At 38.6% G+C, this 19,536-nt stretch overlaps 1 protein-coding gene across 2 annotated transcripts in view; it reads left to right on the top strand.

The window, feature by feature from the left end:
- Positions 1–871: 871 nt before the first annotated feature.
- NFXL1 (nuclear transcription factor, X-box binding like 1) overlaps positions 872–19,536 on the top strand; it is a 65,681-nt gene continuing 47,016 nt past the window's right edge. For both annotated transcript variants that reach the window (XM_030947029.1, XM_030947028.1), the window contains exons 1-15: positions 872–1,172; positions 2,303–2,473; positions 2,816–2,925; positions 5,004–5,137; positions 6,543–6,721; positions 6,889–7,050; positions 7,156–7,256; positions 8,461–8,575; positions 8,911–9,035; positions 9,884–10,006; positions 11,315–11,405; positions 14,859–14,979; positions 15,623–15,779; positions 16,478–16,569; positions 17,021–17,042. In XM_030947029.1, the coding sequence (XP_030802889.1) occupies positions 1,013–1,172; positions 2,303–2,473; positions 2,816–2,925; positions 5,004–5,137; positions 6,543–6,721; positions 6,889–7,050; positions 7,156–7,256; positions 8,461–8,575; positions 8,911–9,035; positions 9,884–10,006; positions 11,315–11,405; positions 14,859–14,979; positions 15,623–15,779; positions 16,478–16,569; positions 17,021–17,042 (1,863 nt within the window). In that variant the 5' untranslated portion in view covers positions 872–1,012. The remainder of the gene's footprint in view (positions 1,173–2,302; positions 2,474–2,815; positions 2,926–5,003; positions 5,138–6,542; positions 6,722–6,888; positions 7,051–7,155; positions 7,257–8,460; positions 8,576–8,910; positions 9,036–9,883; positions 10,007–11,314; positions 11,406–14,858; positions 14,980–15,622; positions 15,780–16,477; positions 16,570–17,020; positions 17,043–19,536) is intronic.

Here is a 19,536-nt window from a genome sequence, read left to right as displayed (position 1 = left end):
TTTAAAAAAAGGACAGATATCTACTGTTAACTTTTTTTTCAGCATTGATTCTTCAGTCTAAGACATGAATTGTATTCACTAGCTGCCTCTTTTTTGAGAATAAAAACTCTTTGATTTAAACAATTTCAAAATAAAACCAAAAACCAGAATTTATCTCCAGTGGTTTGCTTACTATTTTCAGACTACTTATGGTTGGAAATCTTCTATAACGACTTTCATGAGAAGGTATTTGCTGAAAAAAGTCTAAATGCAAACTTTCCTCCTGGCGCACGACATAATGCAAGTGCTATAAGGAAATGTCAATAAAATTAAAACGATTTCAACCTGCCATTATTTGTCAGAACTTGGGAGGCACACGGGCTCCTCAATACACGTCGCTGGTACAAGCACCAGGGAGGCGGTAGTGTGGGGAGGGGGCGCGGCGCCTTCTCCTAAGCAACAAGAAACAGGACGAGAGGAAATTTGCGCCAGGAGAGGTTAGATTCGTTTAGATTACTTAGATTAGTAACTAGGTTTCCCAGTTACTAGGAAAAATTTCACCCGAAACGGTTGTCAAGCACTGGAACAGGCTGCCCAGGGAAGTGGTGGAATCACCATCCCTTGAGGTATTTAAAAGCCGTATGGATGTGGCACTTGGGGACATGGTTCAATGGCGGACGTGGCACTTGGGGACATGGTTCAATGGCGGACGTGGCAGCGCTGGGTTAACGACGGCGACCTCACCCCCTTTCCAAGCTGGGATACCCTGTGACCCGGGCACAGAGCCACAGCCCCAGCTCCGAGCCCGGCCGGCTGAGGCGGTGCCGGCGCGGGCCCGCCCGCCGCGCGGGGAGCGCCGGGAGCTGTAGTCGCGCTGCCGCGGGAGCACCGGCGGCGCTGCCGCCTCCACGGCCGGGAGGAGCGGCCAGGCCGGGCTGGGCCGGGCGGAGCGCTCCCCGGGCGGCTGTGCCGGCGTAGAGGGAGGCGAAGGGTCTGGTCCCACCGCCGTCCTTCGCTCTCTGGAGAGGGACAAATGGAGGCTCAGTGGCGTCAGGGTGGCCGGGGCCGCGGCCGCGGCAGGCCCGGGGACGAGCTCGCCGCTCGCTCTGGGGCGGCCGCCCGGCCCCCGGCCGCTCGGGGCCGCGGCGGTGCCCGCGCTGCGGCAGCGGGGCCCATCGGTGACAGAGCCAACGGTGAGTGTCGCGTTCCGCCCCCTACCTGCGCTGCCGGGCCCCGGGCTGGGGAGCCGGTGGTGGCCCGGAGCCCCTGCAGGTGCGAGGTCGGGGCTGTCCCCGGTGGCGCGGGGAAGGGAGGCTGGCGGGCCCCGGCCCCGCTCCCACGCTGCTCGGCGGTGTCGAGCCGGTGCTCGCCATGTGCCGGGTCCTGCCTGCAGGCTCCTGCCGGGGAGAGACGCGGAGGCCTTGGGCAGTGGCCAGCAGCGAGGGGCTAAGCCCTCGCCAGGGTGCGCTGGGTGCACCGTCTTCTCGGAGCAGAAGAGTAAAGTGTGAAGTAATGGATGAAATGTTTCTATCTGGGTGGAAACAGCCAGGGGAGTTGCTCGGTAGAGACAGTGTTAGGTGCGCTGGTCAGGGAAACACTTCGCTCCGGTCTGGGAAAGGTGCGGGCTCTCGGTGTGCGCGGCTGCTCTGAGTGCAAGTTCGTCCTCGGCAAATACAGCAGAGAAGTGCCAAAGACAGCTCTTTTCAGTGGCAGGATAGTTTCTTAAGAAAAGCCTTAAAGCTAAACTTGATGAAACTCTGGTAAATATATTGGGTCTAATAAAAAAATCTCCTGTGAAATAGCGTGAGCACACTCTTGCAGTAGAGATTTGTTGAATTTGAGGGAGATGAGTGAAAGTCATAATTTAAGAAGTTATTTCTCCAGATGCTGGAGAAATACGTGTATGGTATCTACGAGTTATAACAACTGTAAATTTGTTATAAACAAACCTGTGTGTTGTGTTTTGTTTTTCTCTTCCTTGTGCTATGACAGTTATGTTTGTGTGGGATGTCTGGGGATTTTTAAAGTATTCTTTTCAAAAAGCAGCGTTATAGTTGCTTCTATTCTGTTATGTTAGGTTTGATTTGTCAGCAGTAATTGGTAGATAATTCCTGCAGTGAATTTTATGATAATGCACAGTAAAAAAGTAAATACAATTTAGCTCTTCTTGTGTGGTATTGAAATTGTAGTGATGTAATACTCTTAAAAAAATAAAACCAGCAAACTTTTTAAAGAAAAGGACAATTGAAAGTATGTAGAACTGAATGTGTGTTTACAATTAGCTATCATGGTATTAATCATCTTTAGTATTTTCTCTTAATAGAATTATCTTCACTGAAGAAATTTGATGAAATTAAGAGGGCTAATCAGGCTGCAGCAAAAAAGCTAGTTGAAGACCAATTAAGCTCCTCATCTGAAGATGATGATGATGATGCTGAAGCAAAACAAGGGAAGATTTTGGACAAAACATTTACCATTTACACCAGTCAAACTGGTAATGTTTCTTTCATTTATTGACTTTTATTTTGGTCCGAAAGCGTAAGCAATGTAGTATCATTGTATTAGAATTTTACTGTAGTTGGAAGGAAGGCACTCTATCATGACTTACTTCAAAAATGTTTTTTCTCAGCAGTGTATGCTGGCTGTACTTGTCTTTTCATGCAGAAGCAATGGTATAGCTTTTAACTGGTATAGCTTTTAACTGTCTGAAGTGTGGCTTTTTAAATAATACATGACTGGCTTTATTCGGAAAAAATACTTGTGCAGTAGTTTCAACATCTACAAAATAACAGATCAAATGTTACTAATTGCTTTAAACATCTTTTTTCCATTAAAGATGGAGATGCAAGTGAACTGGAACGTACAAGACAGTACATGAATGAGGCTTTTCAGTCAGGGGCCATGACATGTCTCATCTGCATTGCTTCAGTTAAAAGGAACCAAGCTGTAAGTACTTTACAGTAACCTTTTAGGGCAAAATAAATGTTACTGTCTGAATAACTTGTATTATATTGTTGAGGTTATTCTTGGGATTGATAGCTTTAAAACTGTAAAAGTACTAAATGCAAATTTGGCATCTTTGGATTTTGAAACACTGGAAGATGTAAGTGGTTATATGTGTAGCTTGTAATCAGAATGTGTCCTTTTTTTTGTCATATGCTTGTTATCATTGTGTAAAATAGCTATTTTTAAGTTTTAGGTAGTAGCAGGTGACAAAGATAAGTGCTTGAATGCCAGTGCTTGCAATTGTGTATTCAGTAAGCTATGGGGTAGCAAAGCAAAACATGAAATGCTAGAACATTAGGAGATATTATTGTTAGATTTACAGCAGGGAAACTAAGATAAACTTCATTGCCCCCAGTGCTGATCAGGTGAAAAAGAAGTGTGTGTGTCAGAGACGTTTGTCCTATTTCATATAGGTACATTTTATACGGGAAAGATTTCAGGACAAATATTTTTTCCTCTTTGTGTTAGAGGTACTTGAACCAAAAACATGTATAACTGAGATGCGTTGTGAAGGCTGACCTAGAACAGAGGCTAGACAGAGTTAAGAATAAAGTAGGTATTTGTTAAAGGGCCTCAATGTGTATACCTTGGGCAGTACAAGGGCCCAGCCAGGGCTACACCCAAGATGAACCCAAAGTGGTCACAAAAATGGACATCCGGTCATGAGGTCTCTCACTTTTATAAGTTCTGGTCCATTTGCATATTGGATTAATTGTCCAATTACAGCTTTAGGGTAGGAAGTCCCATCCTCCTTGTTTTTCTCTCTTCATTCCACCATTGTTTGTGCTCTTGGGCCTGAGATTTGGATCTCTTGTCCTTGGGTCCCCAGCTAGAGAAGGAATTGTTTTGTCTAAGCTACTCTGTGAAGAGAGCTTACTGTCCCTTAATATGAAGCTCAGAGCTCCATACTAAAGCAGGACAGAATCTGGAAAATTTAAAAGCTAAAACCTGAGGCTTGAACTGTGGGTTTGACATGAAAAAGAAATGAAATGAAAAAATAATTTTTTCAGAAATTTCAGAAAATATATACATTTCTTATGATAGATATAGAGACTACAAGTACCCAATGAAACTGTAGTCAGTAACTTCTAAAAAGAAATGCAATATATTTCGTATGAATTCTTAACATATTTAATCCATATTCTTTCAGACCTCAATGAGTTTAGCTTCATATTTCTGTGGCTCTTGATAGAGTTAATCTTATCTTAGCAGAAGTGAGATGATTTGGTAACTTGAAAACCTTCTTTTATAACTCAGTGGTTTACTAATTATCTTGAATCTGTATCATTTTGGCCAAGTCTGTTTACATAACGTCTCCTGCTTAGCTTTAGTTTTGGGAAGTTAGTTACCATAGTTATGGAAACTCAGTCATTGGCACTGTCCTCTGTAAGTTACTGGAGAAAATATCTGCATTTTCACAGTATTATTTCATAACATTGTCTTAAGTTATTAAAAAAAATAGTTAAAAGTTTCTTCTGCACTTCTCTTACCAAATTGTTATAGTTTTGGGTAAAGCCCAAGTCATCTTTCTGGTGCCAGGTGATTTAATAAGAGAGAATGGCACAAACTGGGCCTTGGGAGGTGCAGATTGCGTTCTAGGAAGGTAATATGACAGTTGGAGTAGCTTGCTCACAATGATGGTGGAGTCCCCATCCGTCAGACTTTCCAGATTTGCTTGGCAAAGCTGTGTCTGAACAGAGCTAAGCTGGCAATAGTCCTTCTTTGGGCATTAGTTTGTGCTACATGACCTCCAACAGTGTTTAAATCAACATTTCTCTGATTATCTGAGTATTTTGGGGTCCGTCAGCCTTGGCAAAAACTTCCCACGGGAGCTGGAAAAAAGATTACAAGTATGAATCTGTAACAGGTGTGAATCTATGTATTGATCTAACAGTGGGTGTAATCTCTCTTTGAAAAACCATTTTGAAAGGGAAATATTTCTTCAGGTATTATGGATCATCATCAGCGGAAACAGAAACCTCATTTAAAGCAATTGACACTTGATGTCTGCTCTTTAGGTCTGGAGCTGTTGTGGATGCTTTTGTATATTTCATCTGGTGTGTATCCAAAAGTGGGCCAAGGACAGCCTCTTCCTTGTATCTTCTCCTCTGACAGATGATGATTTTGGGAAGAAAGACTATCCCTGGCCATGGTGAGCTCCTCGTGGTACATTTACAAAGTTATTTCTATTGGGAAAACCAGGCAAACTGGTGTTCCTTTAGAAGGAGTAGTACGTGTACATCATGTGCACAACAAAAAAAAAAAAGGGTTCAGAAGGCTGACTTTTCTTTGCTTTTTAAAATTATGTAAGTTTTCATTAACATGGTTCAGAAAAATTTCACAGCGATACTAAAACCTTGCTGCATCATATTTGTTTTGACCTCTGAGAAGCTAACTTATCTGTCATGTGTCTCAGCTTCTGACATTTATTTCTGAATGGCTTTACATATTTTTCACTTTTAAAGTTGGCAACATGAAATAAGTTTAAAAAATGTTGTCAAATAGCAAGATGTAGTGATTTATTTATTTTTTTAGTCTCATTATAATCCAAACTTTAAATTAGGTCTTGCAGTTTTCCTTGAGATGGCATAAAGAAGAAGGTAATAATGTGGCTAAATGAATACAGTTTCCTAAGCAGTTTTGTTTAGGAAATCAAGTGTCAGTTGTTGCCTGGCAGCATCTCAAATTGATAATGCCTCTTCAGGTAAATGGTATTTTATTTTACGTGTAAGGACATGCTAAAACTATGCTATCACTATAGAGAAATGGTTCATGGTCTGTAATATATTATATCAGGGCAAATTAATGTTTTATTTGATAAAAATGAGTGCTTAGGTCTTTTGAAGCCATTTTGTTCTTCTCTGAGGGAGACTTTCTTGTCTGTTGTCTTTTCTCAGTGTAGCCAGCAATGTGAATTGCTTTGTTTCTCCTTCCTTGTGTTGCCTCCCTTGTTCATGGCTTCTGTTAGGCCTGTGGCACTTCATAAATTCCAGGCCTCTAGTGTCTGTCTACCTTTAGCAATAATTAATTTTTAAATTTCTGTCAACATTGGGGGTGGACAATGAAGGTGTACATCTTGAATCTAAAATTTTTCATATAAAATTCTAATTATTGTGCTTGGTTTTAATAGCATTGCTAAACTTTGTTTTACGTGCCTAATAGACTGCTACTAGGAAACCCCTGGTTTTAATACTTTTTTTTTAAAATTGGTTCTATTCAAGAAGGTTAGCTGTTGCATAGATTCTTTTGATATTACTTGACATAAAAACTGTTCTGATTTTTGCTGTGCTTATTTTTGTCTATATATATTCTTAGAGAAAAGAAATTGCATTAACAAAGCAATTCCTTAGACATTCTAATTAATGTACTGTAAAATCTGACATATAGAAAGACCCTTCTTCTGTGTTACTGTATATTTTTGTTATTCATTATAGTAGCTGTAAAAATGTTAATTGGTAGCATTGAAACAATCTTGGGAAGCCAAAATTATAAAACTGCTTTTTTTTTTAAATTGTTTTAAGAAGTTGTTTTTGTTTTCACTCCTTTTCCCCTTTTAGTCCAAAATGTAGGTTTGAATACAAACGCTCTGAAACTCCCAGTAGGTATTACTGTTACTGTGGAAAAGTGGAGAATCCAGAGGTGGACCCATGGCTGGTACCTCACTCCTGTGGTCAAATATGTGAGAGGGAATTCAAACCTTCCTGTGGTCATAAATGTTTGCTGCTTTGTCATCCAGGTAAATCCTTTGTGTTTCCTGGCTGTGTGACCTGTATTTAGGTACCTGTTACACAGTTCAACTTTACATCTCTTAAGTATATTTAAAATTCTCAGAATAGAAGTGATGTAGTCAAGGCTGCATTTGCTGAATGGTCATTAACAAGATACTGTTTTTCCTGTCATTAGGACCGTGTCCACCTTGCCCAAAGATGGTCACAACAACGTGTCACTGTAAGAAAGCCAAAGCAGTGCCCCGACGGTGCAGTGCCAAGGAGTGGTCTTGCCGCCTGCCATGTGGGCGAACACTGCTGTGTGGACAACATGTTTGTGAGAATCCCTGTCATGCAGGTAGACCAACCTTTTTAAATTTCAGAGCAGTAGCTGTTTCTGTTGATAAGATACATCATTCTTTTGCAATTCCTACTCTCAGTGTCACTTTGAAATTGCATACAGGAGATTGTCAGCCTTGTCCACGTGTCAGTAAACAACGGTGTATCTGTGGCCGACAGACAGCAGAGAGGCTTTGTGCAAGCCCTCAGTGGCAGTGTGATCAGGTATGTTGAAGCTATCCTTTTAAAGAGATTTCTCACCTTTATAAAATTTGATTACCTGGTGTATTAAAGATTGGAAAAATATATTCAGTAAGAAAAAAAATTAACTTTTGAAAGTGTACAAATCAAAAATATAAACAGCATTGTTTGAGAAGAGATTTAATTGGTGGCTCCATTAATTTTCCATAATAGTTAAAATGTTACTGTTCTGGAATTGTTCTGGGGTTACTCTAGCAGTGAATTTTACTTTGTATACTCTTTCTTGTACTTGAGGTTGAAATTTCAGCGGTTGCCTTCAAAAATATGAATGAAACCACAGCTTAGCAGACAAGAGTTTCATGCCTAATTTTAGGACTGTAGCAGAATGAAAGCTTTGTGATTAATTCTTTGAACAGTATTTGCAGTCTGTGCTTAAGACCAAGGCTATGGTTTGACAGACTGGGAAAAATAATAATTAAAAAAATTAAGTGGTGGAGGGGAGGCTGTACCAGGAAGTACTTGGCCATTCGGATCCCAGTAAGGAAGGTACTTGGCCTCTGTGAAGTATCAGTTAAAATGCAGTTTATTTCAGCTAACACTGTAGAGAAAAGGAGTATAATCTAAAGACTAGCATGTGCCTTTAGATCTCTGGAACCCCAAGCTGTGCAGCATTGAATGGGCCATGATAGATGTGCAGCATACAGTGCAGACCCCACTTTGGTTGTTGAAGGTTTTTGTAGGATCTTCTTACAAGAGGAAAGCATCCTTGATCATAATTTCTACAGTTAAACAGAAAGGGTATTCAGATGAGAATTTCTAACTTACTTTTAAATAAAGGCAAGGACATGCAGACAGCATAATCACTGGTACCAAGTGGGAGGTGCCTTCATTCTCTTCTGCTACAGTAAGTTTATCCTGTGGCCAAAGTGTATGTGCCCACAATGCAGGCTTGAAGGCTGAGCTGTATGTGCAGCCCAGCATAGACCTGCAACTACTCAGGTTTTGTGAATCACTAACTCCTAAATGTACTGTGGCCTTCCAGGCAGGATCACTGCAGGGATGATTAGTTTTATTTAGTGAATCAACAAATACAACATTTATTAACAAAATTCAGAAAAAGTGAAATTTCATCCAGAAGCATTTCACTCCTGCTTTTTACCCTTGCCTTGCTTTGGCTTGGTATGTAGCTCTATTACATTGCATTCACTGATTTCTCTGAATTTCTCAGGTGTGTGGGAAGTGTTTGCCATGTGGCAATCACACATGTGAACAAGTTTGTCATGCTGGTCCCTGTGGAGACTGTCCTCGTTCTGGGAAAAGGTCCTGTCCATGTGGAAAAACAAGTAAGCTACATTTTTTTTTAATGATAAATTGAATAAAAAAGTCCTCCACTCTTTCCCAGTCAGTAGTTTAGGCTAATTCTGCAGGGCAGGGTGCATAAAAAGTTCTTACTGTCAACCATGACAGTACCTTAAGTTTTTTTGCATGGCTTTCAAAGCTTTATTTAGCACCAGGGGTTTAATTTTTGATGTGAATAACTAAGTAAATCTAAGGAAACTTTGAAAAAAACAAAAGACAACTGTCATTTGAACTTCCTATACATTGCATTTTTTTCCTAAATATTTTGGCTTTTTTTTGTTCCCTAAATGTTTACTTGTACTTTTCTCTCTTCATCTAGAGTTTACATTGCCTTGTACAGAAGATGTGCCCACCTGTGGTGATAGTTGTGACAAAGTTCTGGAATGTGGCATCCATAAATGTTCACAGCGCTGTCATCGGGGTCCCTGTGAAATATGCAGACAGGTTAGTCTTGCTTTATCAGGTTCACATTTTGTTTGGGCTCTTGGACTATGTGCCTGGAACAGTGCAAGTCACCTAAGGAAAATGAAATCATATCTATCACAAAATCTGTCACTCTGTTTATTACAAATAACATGTTCTTTCATTATTCCCCTCCCACCCCAACACAGCTCTGAGTAAGTAGTTGAGCACTGTATTGAGTTGAGGCTGCACCTGTGGATGAGAGTATTGCTTTAGCTTGGATTTTTTTTTTTAATTATTATGGCCTAAAAGACAATTTTCCCCTATCTTTTCTAGCTTCCTTCTGACTTTGTCTTTCTATGATATTCCTTCATTAGTGAGATGGAAGGTGGTATAACATAACACAATTTTCTTCTTTGTAAGAAAATTAACAGTAAGAAATTTACTGTGCTCTAGATATCTCTGGAGCTTCTGTGGTCTGGCCTATGAAGCCATTGCTCTGTCAGGTCTCAGCTGCCTCTTCCTGAGCCAGCTTTGGCTACAAAGTCTAGGTGATAGTAATCATCACTTGACAGCTGTGATGAAGGTCAGATAAACCTGCTCATCTACTTCTTAAATTATCTGTATACACTAGGGGTGAATCTACTTTCATGTGCAGGAGAGGTACTTTTTTGTACTAATTTGCTTTGCAGTTACGCTTATCATCTTGCAGGACACACTTGCCTTGTGTATGCAGTGTAATGTTACTTTTCACACTTACCTTGTGTATGCAGTGTAATGTTACTTTTCCTCGAACTTTCCTTTACAGATAGTAGTAGAACATTTTATTTTCCTTTTTTTTTCTCTTATATGAAAAACACGCTGCTTTTTTCCCCTGTCCTGCTGCCCAGGAGGTTGAAAAGCAGTGTCGCTGTGGGAAGCACACCAAGCGCATGCCGTGCCATAAGCCATACCTGTGTGAAACCAAGTGCACTAAAATCCGTGATTGTCAGAAGCACCAGTGCCGCAGGAAGGTAAGAGCCCAGAGATAATCTGTCTCAAAAGCATTGTTTAGCTGACTTGTGAAAAAAGTCTAGATAAAATCACATCAACTTGTTGCTCCACCCCATGTTACTGTGTAGCAAGAGGAGTTTTCTTCCATGTCATTGAAATGAGTTTTCAATGTACCAGAATTCTCTGAAGAGGATGACATCAAGTAACACTCAGTGGTCTTATAAACAGGGAGGGGATTTTGACAACTCTGTGGTTCCTGAAGGCAGTTTTGCTGTCAGATTCTTGAGTAGTCACTGATGCTTTATGCTTTCTGCCGCAGTTAAATCAATTTATTCCCCTACTTTGTGGGAAGAGCTGGGAAAGACTTATAATTTTTTTCAGGGACACACTCTTTATTTTTGACAGCCCAGTATTCCATCCCACGTACACAGCAGTGCAGGCAGCAGTGGACTGACAGTTGGGAATTGGAGTTTTGTTTTGCTTCTTATTTGAAGTTAAAAGTATCAGAAGTATCTTTTCAGTTTATTCATTCAAGAGAGCCTGAAAGTAACCTCCTATTTTTGAATTAATACTTTGTGAAAGTTGGACTACTTACCAGAAATAGGCATGAAAAAATAAAGTTTTACTCTTAAGTATTTTTGAATATTATTGTTGTAGTAAATTTATTTGATGTGAAAAGGTTATAAAACAAGTAAATGCAATGTTGTCACTTCCATGGTGGAAAATACAGGTTTCTTGTTGGAAGGAAGATACTTTTCAAGGTAATAGAAAAGATGATGTTCTCTCCTGATACAGCATCCACTGATGTGATGGTTTTGTGAAATGTTCTTATCTTTCATGTTACTAATGTATTTAAGAATAGAAAATAGATAACTGGTCTTGAAGTTATCTGCCTTTACCACAGAGGTAAAAGGTATTTAAAAAAAATGGTCAGCAATGTTTTTGTGCTGGGGACAATAGAGCATAAAAGTGGAAGAAACTGCAGAATAATTAGGTGAACTGTTAGATGTCCTGTCTTCTGAAATTATTTGGGATTAAAATATTATAATATTTCAAACTTTATGCTTTTTTTGAAGCCCTCTGCCTTTTTGATGTGTTGAAATGATGCATTCTAATGTGTGTTTTCTTGTTATTTTGTAATAAGAATTTTTTTTAAACCACTTTACAGGTAGCCTTTTTTCTGGAATGAATTTGAGGAAATTTGACTAAATTGCACTGAGTTTTTTTTTTTTTAATAAGTATTGAAAAAATGAGATAGTAGAAGAGGGAAAGTGTACACCAAAAATTTCTGCCTCCAGTTATTAGACTGCATGATTTTTTTTAAATAGTGCTGTTCTGGAAACTGTCCACCTTGTGATCAAGTCTGCGGGCGGACTCTCGGCTGCAGAAATCACAAATGCCCTTCAGGCTGCCACAGAGGTAAGAATAGGTGAAGAATCCCTGTAGTGATGGAATATTGTTTATTTTTTGCCAAATTTCATGCTTGCATGACTGTGTGTAGTGCTTAGTAAATTCTCTCCATTGTTGCATGTTTGCTTTTTGTGGGGGAGTGTGTTTGAAACTCCTGGTTGGAACTTAAGGACGTACATAGTGGCAACCTGAATTTTTATGTGGTGATTTTGCTTAATACTTTTCCTCTGAAAATGCTCCTGTCTCCTTTCCAACTGTGTAGTACAAAAGCCATGTCTTGACTTCCTTTTCTCAATAATTCTGTTCACTGAATATGCATAACAAAGTCCAAATGCATACAAGAAATGACTGCTGTTGATTGAGTCTGGACAGTTTTAAAAAATCCTAGAATGCAACATGTGGTACAAGTGGGCTTAAAATGAAAAAAAAAGATGGAATTTGAATGGATATCGGTATCCTACTGGTAAAAGAAAATAAGAACTTGTTACTGACTGAGAAGGATAACAAAAAAGTTTGCTTCTGAATCCAATGACCTTGGTTAGAAAGATGCTGGAAATGGGGAAAATTACCTGGCAGATTGCTTGGACATTTGCTTGGTAGGGGGTTAAATTGGAATGACTGGAAAATTGTCTGCCCTCTCAGCAGTTTTCCCCATAGAAGCTGCTGCCCTGCTGAAACACCAGCCAAGTAGCCTCTGTAATTTTCCTTAGTATTCTGAAGTATAAATTGCAATGACTCAGGAAATAAATCACAACTTGTTCAGCCAGTCTTTCTTAGGCAGTGACTCTTAGAAGGAGAGGATAGGTAAATGTGGTAGTTGTACCTGTTAACTTGCTATTAAATCTGTCACCACAAACTAGTAGTTTGGTTTTTCTCTCTATAGTGTGCCCCTTTTTCTCTTTCCCTTCCCTATCTTCTCCATCCCCTGTAGCTCTCTAAAATCTTGGAAATATGTAATTTTTTGTGTACTGTCAGAAGAAAACCGGTAACATTGCTTTTCCATGTTAGTTTGGTTGATAACTAAATTCTAGAATAAAATTCTGATTGGAAAACTAAAGAGCTTATTTTGTATTATAGGATAAGCTTTTATGTTGAATGATTGTTTATGTTTGATGGTGCTTACATTTTACAACCTGGCTAAAAGTGACGAAGATTTCTAGTAATTAACATGAAAACAATAAAGCAATGTCTGTAAGAAAACAGAAGTGATCTTTGTGAATGTAAATAACAAATATATACACTTGGAAGAGTAACTTATCAAAAGAGCATAATTGTCTATTTACTAACTAAAGTTGCATATAATGAAGGTAATCACTACTGATACTAGATGATAAATTTATTTTCTTTTCTAAATTCTCTGTGTTTTAACAAAATACAGTCTTGTACAGTTTGTAGTATCTTCATAAATGTTTGAAAGTATTCCTAATAAAGGCAATTATTTTAATGTAAAATATTATATTCATTTGTTTCTCCCTATATACCAATGTTTTACTAGCTACTGAAAGTTATGATTAATTATTTTAGTATGTAATACCAGGTCAGGGTTATTTTCCTATGAGTTGTCAGATTGCAGTGACCACTGATATAAAAGGAAATAATGCCTCATAGAAAATAACCGCCCAGGTAAGGTCCTTTAAAAGGCACCAAATCTCAGAATTGGCCTTTAGCAGGAGTCCCTGAAAAAAGGTAACTTAATCTATTCTGTTTGTGGTTTGGTTTTATTTTTTCTTATCTCTTTTTCTTAAATATTTATTGTGCTTGCTGAAATTTACAGTGTGTTGCCAGGGAATAGAAATGTTTTGCTTCCTACTGTAATACATTATAACACTTGATTTGAGAACAGTGTGCTCTCACCTTACCTTCAGGCTCTCTGAATCTCTGATCCCTGCCTTTCTGTATTTTTGGGAATGCAGTCAGTTGTCTTCCTTAATAGGATATGTAAGTGAATTGTAGACATAGCCACTCTGGGCAGTATAGCTTTAGACCTTCAGTTTATTTCACAAAAGTAGCTGGACAAGCTTGAGTAGTGGGCCCTTGGGAATCTCATGAGATGTACCAACCAGGTGCAAGGTGCTGCACCCCAGGGTTGGGGCAGTCCCTGGTATCAACATAGGCTGAGGGATGAACAGATCCAGAGCAGCCCTGCTGAGAGGGTCTTGGGGGTGCTATGAGAGGCTGGACATGACCCAGCCATGGGCACTCACAGCCCAGAGAGCCAAATGTGTCCTGGCTGCATCCAGAGCCCCGTGGGCAGCAGGGGAGGGAGGGGATTCTGCCCCTCTGCTCTGGTGAGACCCCAGTGGAACACTGCATCCAACTCTGGGGTCCCAGCACAGGAAGGACATGGACCTATTGGAGAGAGTCCAGAGAAGGGCCACTAAGATGGTGAGAGGTATGGATTACCTCTCCTGTGAGGAAAGAGTGAGAGAATTGGAGTTGTTTAACCTGGAGAAGACTGGCAGCCTTCCAGTCCCTAAAGCAGCCTACAAGAAAGATGGAGGGGGACTTTTTGCGAGGGCAGGCAGTGGCAGGACAAGAGGGAATGGCTTTAACTGAAAAGAGAATATGTTTAGATTAGATATTAGGAAGAGATTTTTTTTTTTTTTTACTGTGAGGGTGGTGAGGCATTGGAACAGGTTGCCCAGAGGATTTTTGGATGCTCCATCCCTGGCAGTGTTTTGAGGGAGGGGCTATGAGCAGTGTGGTCTAGTAAAATGTGTCCCTGCCCATGGCAGAGGGGTTGGATCTAAATCATCTTTAAGATCTCTTCCAACCCAAATGATTCTATGTTTCTGTGCATGCTGAACACTATATTGTTATTTAATTTACTTTGCAATATGAAGACTGTAGTGCTTCCATCCTTTTCTCTTTAGCAGCCTTTTTCCAGTGAGGCATCTCCTTCTTGAAATGCTGCTTTTCAGATCCTGCTAACAAGTCAGAATTGATTAAAAATTTTTACTGTAAAAATCTTCAGTTGTTTTCTTTAAAGCTTCAGATTGGAACATGATTAGTAAGCTAAAATCTCCTGTCTTTGCTTTTTTTAGAAGATTCATATTCTTGCTGTTAAATTACTCAATAATAAAACTTAGCAGTTGGCACTTGGTGAAGAAATGGTGTGGGAGAGTTATGAATTAAAACATAGATCTTTTACAGATACAGTTTTTAAAATGCATCAGATTACTAACTTTATAGAGATGGAGGATGTTTTCAAGGAAGCATTCATTTTACATAGGCTGAACATGAATATCGTACTAAATCTGCAAAACTTTATTGTACCAGTTTTTCAGCGTCCTTTTTTGAATTTAGATGTAAAATGACATTTCTTCATAGGTATGTAAGACTGAAATACAAATTGTGAAGATCTAAGTGTTGTGTGATCTAAATAACTGGGCTTCTTTTATAAATGTGATAAAGGGGTTATTTCTGACTTGCTTGTCACATTGTTAATATGTTTATTTTTAGGTAGTTGCAATCCATGTCCAGAGACTGTAGATGTGAAATGCAGTTGTGGAAAAACTGTCATCAAAGTGCCCTGTGGCAGAGAGCGCACCATCAAACCTCCCAAGTGCAAGCAGCTGTGCAGGTCAGTATAGAAAGTGGGTCTGTTTCCTGTTCTTAAGTGGAGTTTAAAGTGTTCTTAAAGAAAGTGGTAATACATACCTTGAAAGGCAAAATTTGTTCATTATCTGATTAGAGTTATTACTTCTCGGTCTTCTGAATCCCTGACTATGCAGATGGAGATTAGCAATAATCCCTCCTATCAGATACCTCTCTGACACAGAGGTTTCATGAGCAGCTTGCCTGCTTCATGGGGGAGGTTCTGTCTCACCAAGCTCTTCCAACTCTGTAGTTCAGTTCATTTCTTCAAGTCTTCTCTGGTATGTTTTGAAGTGCCACAGAGGCAGTTTATCTAGAAAACTATACTAGCAAAAGAAAAAGAATATTTTCTGCTGGGGTGTAGCAAGATTATGTAGTGCAGAGCAGAATTAGGATTGAAACAGCTGTTTGAGTATGTAAACTCAACTTTGATTTTTAATTTTATTTAGAATTCCTCTCTGATTTTATTGTAGTGGTAACCACCTGCTGAAGGTGAGAAGTAAACTAATTTACAAAAAACACCAACAACTTGTTCATTTCAGTTCTTTGTATGTTGAACATACTTGCCCAGTGACTGTAACTTTGTATTTCCTGCTGTCATATCGATTCATTCTTGGATTTTACTTCAGTCGGCCACCTACCTGTCACCATCCTACCCAGGAGAAACACTACTGTCACTTTGGGCGGTGCCCTCCGTGTCGCCAGCCCTGCCAGAAAACCTTAACCTGTGGCCATTTGTGCCCTGTTTCCTGCCACGACGAGGCACTTGTGAAGCAAACTGGCTCAGTAAGTAAACAGTGAAAAATGGTGCATTATTTGTGTTCAGAACAATGAGCATCGGTTTGACCTGAATCTTCTGTTTTGGGGCTTTTGGAGTTCAGAGTAAACACATAATCAAGCACAGAGGTAGGTGTACTGCTCAGTGTGATGCTAAGTGGTTCTAGCTCCTTTGTTGCAATCTAGGTAATTTTGTAATACATACTTGAAGTGCTCAAAAGATGACAAGATTCTTGTTGGAGTTGTATTAAAAACATTTCAGCTTTAAGCAATTGCTTTTAACATAAGAACCAAAAAAAATTTAAGTCTGGTGTTTACAAAACCATCAAATTTTGCAGAAGTTAGAAGTCACAAATTGACAATTTTTAACTTACACTGCAGGATGGTAATTGAAGTAGCTTACAAATTGAAATATTTTTACATTTATTAACTGGTTAGAACTATTTTACTGGTCTTTTTCATTTGGCTTGGTGCTTAACTTTTAGCACTAGGAACCACAGGACTTAATTTTCCTATCCCTAACCAGGCTAAGGATAAAACTGTAATTTTTTTGTCTATATGGCATGTGGAGATTTCCATTAGTAAAAAGCTAGTTAATAGAAAGTGAATTTCTTAGAATTGGAAAGGCTTTAGATTGTACATTTATTTACGGTCAAGCAGATAGTTCCATTTATGTTTTGTATTCAGCTGGTGTCTTTTGCTCTCAGCATCAGTCTGCAGGGCCTTGGGAACAGCCGTCTGAGCCAGTCTTCATTCAGACTGCACTCCCGTGCCCTCCCTGTGAGGTTCCTATACCAGTGTAAGTATTAAAATTAAAAAAAAAGGCAAATAAAAGAGATTTTATATGGAAAGATAATTGTGTCCAAGAAGTTATCAGGGATATTTAAAAAAAGGTTACTGTTCTTCAGACGAGACCTCTGAAATAACTGGAAAATATGATGTATTAGTAGAGAAAAAGAAGATGCTATTTGGAACAAAAGCAGGTTACTTTCTAAAAAGTAACTGATTTCATACACAACTACAATTAATTTGCACATGAAACAAATTTTGAGGTTTTCATTGTAAAACACAACAATCCAAACAACTGTTGGAAAGGAAGAGGCATTGAGCTGCATAGATGGGTGATTTTCTTAGTTTGCACTTTTAAAAAATAGATTGCACTAATTTTTGTGTGAAAAGCACTGTTACTGTTTGAAGTCCCCTAACAAATATGCATTTTCTAAATCTCTGATTTGTTTATTTTTTAACAGGGAGTGTCTTGGACAGCATGAGGTGAGTCATGGAAACTGCCCTGTGAAGTGAAATATGGCAGTTATCTTACTTCGTAAGTCTGCAAAACAAAAGGAATTTAAAAAGAATAGTCGATTTTTAATACATATTTTTAAATTGATGAAATACTTTAGCATGACAGCTTACATATCAGAAGGATTTTAGTTCCTTTCGGAAGAATGTATAACTATTTGACTTTGTGCAATTCATGGACAGAAATTTAAATTCATTATTTATGTAGCTTCTTGTGTTTTCTTGCAGGTGTTTAAATAGTGTTTAAATGTTTTTCAGTGGTCTTCTTATTAAATATTTAGGCTTTTTCCCCCCTCATTCTATAGTTAATATTCTCTCTCTGTCACACACTCTTGAGTTCTATGAACTGCTGTGTATATTTTAAAAGGATTAGGAATATAATGTCATACAGGAAAATTCTCATGTGACTTGGATCTAAGCACACATGGATGAAATCAGACAGTATAGTGGAAACTTCTTTAGTGTTAGTTAATAACTTATCTTTCTGGTGTGTAGCCTTCTCTAGTTCTAGATGGAGTTGCTGTCTGTTTTGGCTTACATGAGAAGAGGATCTAATTGATACTTGGTAGCTGTCATCATGATTCACAATAATTTCTAAAAGTTACGAAATGTAAGGTCAAGTATTTTTTCTTTATTTCAGAAGACGATTGCTAAACTAATTTAAAAAAACATTTTGCAGTTATGGCTTTGTCTATTGGTATGTCTGGTATAAATTCACTGTCAAAGCCTGACTAACAATATTATAAAAATTTTAAGCATGTAAAAAATTGTATAAAACACTAAATAAATACAAAAATATTGAAGATACCTCTTTTCTTTTTCCTTTGACCTTTATTAATAATGTCTTGATGTGTGTTGGTGCCTCAATTATGTTTTGGTGGCATCTTTAAATGTTGTTACCAGTGTCCATGTAGCTGCAGTCTGTTGGGGCAGCACATTCCATCCAGGCTGTGAATGCAGCTTTTCCACAGAGCTGTTATGCATCTTGATGGTTGCTGAAGAAAAACCTGTCCTGAAAGTGGAAGAAAAGATCAACAATGCTTGTCTGTTTGTTGCTGAAACAGATGGGCTTTGCTTTGTTTTTCCACAGTAAAACTTACATCAGCCAGTTTGTTATTGAGTCTGTGACATGGTTTTTGATAGGACATACCAAATCTCACCCAAACTTCCATGAATTTATGTTAAACAAAATGCAAGCTGTGGTCAATAGACCCAGTCTAGAACGTGATCTAGACAGTGTAAAAGGATTTGGTCCTGTTCAGATGTACATGACTGTGAAGTTTGTCCTTCCTCACAGCAGAAGGACAGTATTGCTACACTTAATAGAGAAAATAGTAACAATCACTACATACTTATTACTACTTGTTTCAGAATAATTAAAAAAAATAATTCATTTTCTGTTGCATACTAGTCTTGGCAAAATCATTCAGTGGCTTTGGGTCATGTTTTCTATATGGATTTGCATAGACAATAAGGACAAATCCCTGTGAGTCTACAGCTGACTTTAATTATTTAGATTTTTTTATGCTACATGGTACTCTAGATGAACTGTGACTTCTGTCAGCCTGCAGAGGGCGGTGCTGCCTTCCTGCTAAAGTGGAGCAGTTCCTCGAGTGAAATTGTCTCCTGTTTGAGATTTTGTTGGAAGTTATGGAAAAGAATGATTCATTAATGTGTATATGAATGTACTTTATTTGCAGTGGATTTTGTGCTCATTGTACATTTTTGTGTTGCTCTGAGATCTCTGGAAAGGAAAAAAAACCATGTAATGTCTGTTCACTGTTTTACAGCCACACTGGTTCCTAACAAATAATCTCAGCTCAAATTAATTTACTTTTGTTAATAAGAGGAAACACATGTATTTAGGAATGCTTCCCTCCAGTAGAAGGGTCCAACTCCTGAGGGGATTTTCACTGGGAAATGGGGACTGTTCACAAGTGACAAAAGTAGTAGCAATTTTCTTAAGCAAACTTTTGCTGTGAGTAGGTGCTTATTGCTGTACTATGCTACTACTTACGTTGGACTATTGTTATACCTCCTATAATGGAAGAGATATAAAAAAGAAAGAAACTAGGAATGAAGCAAGCTGTAAAGCCTTCTTGTGTTTTATCAGGATGCCTGCTGACAATGTGTAGAATAGAGAATAAAAGAAAACACCTTAGGACTTATATAACAAGCAAATCTGCTGTCTAATAATTTTTTAATATGTGGACAGTAATTTTAATTTGTGTAGATATTGGAGTTGGTTGTTTGTTGGGAAGGTTGTGTATGGGGTTGTTTTTTCTTTTTTTATTTCTATTTGGTATTTAATTTAGGAAGTATTTTTAAGGGATTGATTTAGTTTGAGCTCTTACATGTTCTGGCATTTAGAACAAGCAATTTATTACTTAAGAACAGACTAAAAATTACTTTTCAGAGGATGTAATTATATAAAATCTGTGCGTAGTGGAAGTATGATTCTACA

The sequence above is a fragment of the Camarhynchus parvulus genome, chromosome 4, assembly GCF_901933205.1.
Source record: "Camarhynchus parvulus chromosome 4, STF_HiC, whole genome shotgun sequence".
Taxonomy (NCBI): Eukaryota; Metazoa; Chordata; class Aves; order Passeriformes; family Thraupidae; genus Camarhynchus; species Camarhynchus parvulus.
This window is presented reverse-complemented; position numbering and strand designations above follow the sequence as displayed.